This window comes from Ostrea edulis, chromosome 6 (genome assembly GCF_947568905.1).
Source record: "Ostrea edulis chromosome 6, xbOstEdul1.1, whole genome shotgun sequence".
Classification (NCBI taxonomy): Eukaryota; Metazoa; Mollusca; class Bivalvia; order Ostreida; family Ostreidae; genus Ostrea; species Ostrea edulis.
In genome coordinates this window covers 72,992,810-73,000,328 of record NC_079169.1, presented here as the reverse complement: position 1 = coordinate 73,000,328, position 7,519 = coordinate 72,992,810, and the positions used below count along the sequence as shown (strand labels likewise).

At 33.9% G+C, this 7,519-nt stretch overlaps 1 protein-coding gene across 1 annotated transcript; it reads right to left on the bottom strand.

Moving 5' to 3' along the window:
• Positions 1 to 3,727: 3,727 nt before the first annotated feature.
• Positions 3,728 to 7,145, bottom strand: LOC125683195 (two pore potassium channel protein sup-9-like). The gene is made up of 3 exons (XM_048924055.2): positions 6,710 to 7,145; positions 5,772 to 6,087; positions 3,728 to 5,596 (listed from the first exon to the last, which is right to left on the bottom strand). The coding sequence occupies exons 1-3, from the start codon at positions 6,710 to 6,712 to the stop codon at positions 4,815 to 4,817; spliced, it is 1,101 nt and encodes a 366-aa protein (XP_048780012.2). The 5' UTR covers positions 6,713 to 7,145; the 3' UTR covers positions 3,728 to 4,814.
• Between the last annotated feature and the right edge of the window lie 374 nt (positions 7,146 to 7,519).

The following is a 7,519-nucleotide window of genomic DNA, read 5'->3' as shown; positions in this document are numbered from 1 at the left end:
GAAAGGACAAACTTCCAGGAAAGGATTGTGTGTTGGCCCCCGAGGCGTTCCAGGACAGCAGCTCTCTGAATCCAACCCGACTAAAGAGACTCAGCTATTAAGCAAGTGCCATACTTTTACAGCAATACTACTGTTTTCTTGTATCGACTGTTGTTTCATACTTTACTAAAGAACATTTAATAGTAGAAATTATGTACTAGTATTATCATCTGTAATGTTAAACTTAATGTATATGTTGGTTTGTTTACTATTGTTTTTGAAATGTAACTTGTAATTGTGAGCACAAGGAGAATGTTCAGTATTATAGCAAAAATAATCTCATAAATTGTAAGTTGTAAATCGAATCATGTTTATCTTAAACTTTATTAGCTATAACACATGAATGTATTGTGAATGATTTTATGAAATGGTATTGTATTGTACTTTTGCTGTGCAAAAGCAGCATACTAATGCACTTGACATTAATGTAGGTTACACTTGTATGTTTTTCTAAGTGCAAATTGTACAGTGCGTTTTATTTGGAGATTTTCAGTTGACACTTTAAATTGGTATTGTATTGTATTTTTGCTGTGCAAGAACAGTTGGTTAGTATACTGATGCAGTGTCGTAAATGTAGGTTAAACTTTCTGTGTGTGTTTTTTTATGTGTAATTGCACTGCATTGTGTTTTAATTGGATAATCACTGTTGATATTTTGTGTGATTCAAATATGCTGACTTTCAGTTGAAAACCCTTGTAAAATACATAGACTCAACTATAATAGTGGTGCATTGAAGCATTTTGCATTTATGCATAAATGCACAATAATGATAGGTAAACTACATGTAAGGATCAGATTTTTATAATTTATTATGGAAATTGTTTTACAGCTATGATATAAATTGTGAAATTGTGCATTTAACTTATTATTTTGCAACGAGTTGTCGTATGTTATTACTGTACAGTGTACATTTATTGTCATTCATTTATTGTATAATTCATTATAGAAAATACAAATACTGTACAGTTTTACCATTATTGTTTCAGTCATTATTGTATAATTCAGTGTATGAAATAAGTCATTTGGTATAATTATGCATGATGTACATGTGATGTCTAAGCGAGTAAACCATGTTAGAGAAGTCAGATCCATGGTGCACATATTGTGATTTTTAACTGAGTGAACTGTGGTAGACATCTTAGCGCTGAATGTGAGTGGTGAGGGTAGATTGATATGAAATGGAAAGGTATATTTGAGCATGATACTATTGTGTTGTGTTCAGACACACATCATGTGACTGAAGTGTACATATAGAAAATGGACAAGGTTGTAAAATATTGAACATAAGATTTTTATTGTTTTAAATTATGATGTTCATGAATGTCAGTGATGTTAAGGTATTGTTTAATCTTCAACGATTTAGTCAATCTTTTAAGAGAGCTAAATTCCTAGCAATTCTTACAATGTAATATAAGAACAGGATCAATTGTTTATCATAGATGTTGTGATTTAACAGGCCGTCTGAAATCCATCTTTAGAATGCAATATTAGATAAACAATATAATTACCAAACACAGATGTATGTCAATGTATTTTTATATTCCTTATAGGAATTATGAGATTGATAATTGTTCATTATCTCTAGTTTTTCATATGAAATTGCACGATTTTGAAACTAAGGCTATAATTGTAAGTTAATGAGTGCAAATCATTAGTAATTATATTTCGATGGAGTGTTTGGGTACTTACTATTTTGTTTTTTATATTGTATATTTTGAGACAGCTAGATCTACCACAGCTGATCACTCTGAACAATGACAACGTATTGTACAAAGAGTTCTGTTATCCTCATGCCATTTCATTGAGCCAAGATGTGTATTTTTATAGGAAGATGTTAGCATGGCGTCTTCACATGGTTTGAGATACTATGGTGGTACCTTCAACCATACATTCTTTTATGTTCTTATCGGTGGATCGAAGATATTTATTTGGTACCTTCATCCAGATTGATAATTTTGATTTTATTTAATGAGGCTATATCTTCACAATGAGAGAGGGAGATGAAATTAGCAAAGTTCCTTCATATCCCTCTCCGCGTCTTCAAGTGTCAAAACAGTACTTATATATACCTGAGTACGTCTATGTAATGGACATCAGCACTGAAACAAGGCGGGTGCGCACTCCCTTATTGAATTAAAACAAAGCCCAGAACTAGTGTCCCATGTTAGTAAAGGTTATTCCACTAATTTTTAAAATAACTATTATTACTATATAATTTTCAATTTCAAATCATTTCGAATATATTATTCGGAGCATGATACATGCACAGTCGCCGTACACGTCATACATTGATCCGTCAATGAATATTGACTATCATATTTATTAAAAACATTTTGAATTAAAGATGTTTAGAGAATAAACTAATTTCAAAATCTAATATTAACAAAATAAACAATAACAACATTAAAAAACAATTGCATAGTCACAGTAAAAAAAAAAACCAATCGCACACCCCAGCATCTTAAAAGAAATGAATCGTCAATGAAAATATCACATCTCAATAGATTATCGCTGGTTCCATCCAAAACACTTTGGACCAAGATGGAAACGAACGGTTTGTCATAGATTTCCAATTCCGATTTTCGGACTCTTTCGGCACTTTTAACATACTGACATTGTGATAAAGACATAAAAAGGAAGAAAAAGGATTAGAGTTTAAGGTGGGAAAATGGGGGATTGAAAATAAATTAAAGCATGATGTACAGTTTTGTATACGTGATTTTATCCAACATAAATATGGGCCTAGTCAAAACTATTATAAGTTTAGCTGACACTGAACACCTACACAATTTTATGCTAATCATGTTGTAAACCAATCGCAACTTTTCGGCTTGCGGGAAAGGCCCAAGAATGTGCGATTGTTGTAGACCTAAGCGTCTATGATGTTACCTCGTTCTGGAAATTGCCATAAGGCTAGGACTAAAATCATGGATTGAAGAAACGGAACAGGCATGTTTTATTTATTCTACAACTATCCAAACTTATTTCTTCTGTAAGATCAAAATCAAGCATCGATAAAGAACGGATTTATTTCATATCATATTATCCTAAGTTGTCATTTAAAAAACTAGCTTAGATCCGCCACTTTACTCTCATTTTTGCTAGTAGTTTATCGAAAACGATAGTAGGTATTTCATTAATTTCACGATACATGTATTTACTAATCAAGTAAGATTCTAATATAACTTACGGACTTCACCTTACATATGAAACAATATCAAAGGTGCAAGCAGTAACTCTGGAGCAAGCGTTTCGGAGTTTATTGGCAATGTTAACATACGGATAGATGTAATTTGAATTATCAACTCTTGCCGTCTTAGATAGATGAACGTTTGCTGAGGTTAGATCACTTTGTTTATATACACAGTTCGTTAAAAGCCAATACAGACGATGAGACAGATAACCCTCCATTTCAATGGAAGCAAAATAAACGACTAGTTGTCCCACTGTGTAAAACCGAGATAGTACGGCCTTTCTGATCTTAATCTGACTTGCTGTTAATTCATGAACATTAGATATCAAATAAAACATGTTGGGGGAAATACCAGGTGTTTTTGGGCAAGAATTTTCTAAATAATTTCAATTCTTGATATGACACTCATCAATCGTAATATTATCTTCGTATATGATACACCGCCATTTCAAAGCTTCCGCTGAACTCAAGTTGCATGTAATTATAAGAAACAAGGACAAATCAGATTTTTATTTCATGGCATGATATGACAAAGAAAAAGTTTTATTTCGATAAAAAAAAGGTTTAGCATTTACATTTAAAATATACAAAAAAAATAATAAAAATATTTTTTTAAAATAATAGAATAAAATCAACAAACCAAAGACCATATCGGTCACCTGAGTACTAGTTAAAAGTATTACTTCTTCTAAGGGCTATGAAATCTGGAAAAACATTTCCTGTTCTGCATATCTGTATATCGAAGCTAAATTCTAATATTCCGCAACAAGATGCGTTCTCAAAACACAAATATCCCGGAAATGTTGAATGTGGCGGAACACATCAAAACAATCAATCAATCTACAGTGATGAAATACTTTACATAATATATGTTATATCAACTCTATATGACAATTTTAGACCCGCCCTAGAGTCAGAACCCTGGGGTTGTGAAATTCACAATTGTTGCACATCCCATTCTACTTTTTCTGAATATGCACTTAGTTTTATACAATATCAGCAAAGTTAGAGTTTTCAAAAAAGTGAAGACAATTATCATTATCATAATTTTGGTCCCACCATGGAATGAAACCCCTATCCCTGGGGTCATGATTTCCAACCCGTAAAGGGCTATCAATAATTTAATTTCAATTCATCTTCAATAGCATTAAAGAAAATGTGATTTAAATGTGTTACATATAAACACTTAATTCTGCCCTGGAGTCAGAACCTCTACCCCGAGGATCATGAAATTTACAATTTTGATAGAGGTATTCATGCTCTACATGACTATGCATTTACTTCTTCTTACAGATGAAGATCTTTGAAAAATGACAAATTTTTGCCCTCCTCTAAAAGCCTCAGGGGTGGAGGAGTCCTGAATTTACATGTTACCCCCACCACCGTCCCAAAGATTTTTCATACCAAATTTGAAGAGAATTAGAATGGTACAATGTAGTTCTCTGGAATTTGAAAATGTTCAATTGTTTGAGAACGACGACGGACGCAGAGCAATGGGTCACCTGAGTGACTCAGGGGACCTAATAATTTAAAAATCGTTAAAAACATGAAATAAGAATTTTCAGTTCGTAATGCCACTCGACTAAAATGATGCTCTCTTTGTTCTTTGCCATTCCAGAAAAGATTCCGCTTCGTCAGACAAATCGTCTTCTTTGGAAATGTTGGCAGTCGAGTGAATGAAAGGCGAAATATGGTTTGAATTAGGATTCGAATTATAAATTTTATCTTTTGGTGAACGCCATTTGTAACATGAACAAGAACAAACTGACAACACCTCTTGGAATTCAGGACGCTCCTGGGCGTTTGACACTACGCCACCATTCCCGGTTATGACGTCACCTTCAAGACGAACAGCATTCTGGGCAGCCACAGCAGCCTCGATTTCGTCCCTTCGTTCGTCCTCAGTATTCATTGTTAAAAATCGCAGAACAAGTAAATTCATAGCCGCAGAAATAACGGTTAAACCGATGATGATGAATAACAAGCTCAGGACTATATATCCGGGGTTGTTATTCTCTCTCTGCATGGCAACAAAATCCCCAAAGCCAATCGTTGTTAAAGTTATGAAACAATAATAAAAGGCGTTTAGGGGCTTCCATCCTTCCACTTTTGAGAAAATTAAAGCACCAGTTGTCAATATTATTGTGGACAAAAACAGTGTTATCACAATCAAATCTGTTTGAGACACTTCTGTGTTTTTCAGTCGGAAACATTTCTTGATATTTCGGAGTAGAAAGGTTACAAATGTATTTAAGCGTTCTCCTACACTTTGAAACATTATGAGAAACAAAGGAATTCCCACTAGTGCATAGATCATACAAAACAGCTTTCCTGGCACTGTCTTGGGTGTGCTGTGACCATACCCTAAATATTGAATAAAAACTGTTGGATTTGTGCAGAAAATATACAATATATATATATATATATATATATATATATATATATATATATTCTCGGTTTGTTTATAGTATTATCAAATGATGTTTCTAAAATATATTTTTGATGTGGATGGGAATTTATAAAGAGTTGATTAACTTACCAATTACAGAACAGACGACTAAAGAAAAATACAGAGCGCCCACAAACTTCCATTGGTTTTCCACCCTGTACTGTCTTGATTTTAGTGCGTTCTCCCGAATTTTTTCAAAGTCATCATCCGAGATGTTGTATTTTTGGATAATCTTTTCCTCATGGCTCAATAAGCTTCTCTTCATTTCTATTTCGTTCTCGGATTCCAGGGCATCGAACACAGCAGCACCGATCAGCAAGTAGGTGAAGGTGCAGACGATCAGGGACAGAGTACGGACATTTTGTCGCTTCATCTTTATGAACCTCAGTGGATATCCACACAAAAGCTGTGTTACCGTAGAATCAAAAGATCTGGCTGTTAGTAAACACTGTATTCAAGACATGTTAACGATTTCATAAAATACTCTACAGGAAAAAGTTACTGATATTGGTTTTTAATGATAAAGTAATCATCGGTGTGTATTTTACGACTAAACCATTTTTATCTGTAATAATGAATTACAAATGGTGTTGGCTATAGCTCTGTGTAGATAACACTGACTGTTCAAACCATTCATCACAGGGTTGTGCATGTTTTGTTTTACATGTATGTTTATGTTTGAATTTCTGAGAAAATATCTAGAAACAATCAATAGAGCTTCGGATTTAGAGCCAGTAAAATTGTCATCTAAATGATTCCCCGTGGGAACAACCACCACCAATGGTAGATTAGGATCAATATCTCGTTAACAATGTGTTACGGTAAACTTGAGAGAAAATCAATGATAAATATTGCTGCTCAGCTGCAAAGATCCTTTGCATTGATTTTTGGTATAAATATTATTTCTTCAAAATCATTACTAACCAGCCTTATTGATGTATTCACAATCAAAACATGTCCGACTACTGCATAACCATATCAATTTTATTCCAATGATGAAGTCAGTAAATTTGACCAAGGCTACCTACCATGCAAGAGAAGTTGTCCAAAAGGTGCTGGTGTCACCGTGTCATGTACTCCATTATGGAAGTCATTAAAGATGCATTTTGCACTCGATTAAGAAACAGCACTCGCAGTTGCTGACGACCACTCGTTAAACAGGATAACGAGACGGCAGACGGATACGGATATCTAATTCCCGCCAAACATAAAAATGGCGGCTTCAATCGATACTTGCCATTTCATTTGGAGCTAACTGCAAACAGATCTGTAATTGATTTATCTGTAAAAATGCATAATTGATTTTATGCATTCTTTCCGAGATTCGTCTGTTGATTATATCTATATACAAGATATAATTACATTCGGATACAAGAAGAAGTTTTGGTGCTGTTGTTCATATTGACATTATCAAGTAAGGTCATCACGGAAGTGTTCCTGCAGAAAATAACTTGCTCATCGTGAACTTGTTACAAACTGTCTTGATGTTAAATCTAACATTTTTATTTTCATATAAGAATTCGGTACATGTAGTTATAGAAAATGGTTGTGCGCGAGCATATTGTGGTCCCATTATCTCAGTTACATCATCATTTTGCATGAAACTAGGGGAAATGATATCTGCAAGCATCAAAAGGCATTCGAGTCGAGGAAAAATTAACAGGTTCGCGAATTCAGCTGTAAATTGAAAAGCACATTTGCAACAAAAGAGACTTTTAAAGGATGTTGTATTTTTATGCCCCCGAGATCGAAGATCGGGGAGGGGGGAATATTGTTTTTGTATTGTATGTCATTCTGTAATTCAGACTGAAACTTTAACCTTGCTAATAACTTTTGAA

Bases quoted from the DNA above. Each gene is read 5' to 3' on its own strand.
- LOC125683195 (XM_048924055.2), bottom strand. The intron at 5,597-5,771 runs GTAAGTTAATCA...TTCAATATTTAG, and splicing joins AGTCGTCTGTTCTGTAATTG to GGTATGGTCACAGCACACCC.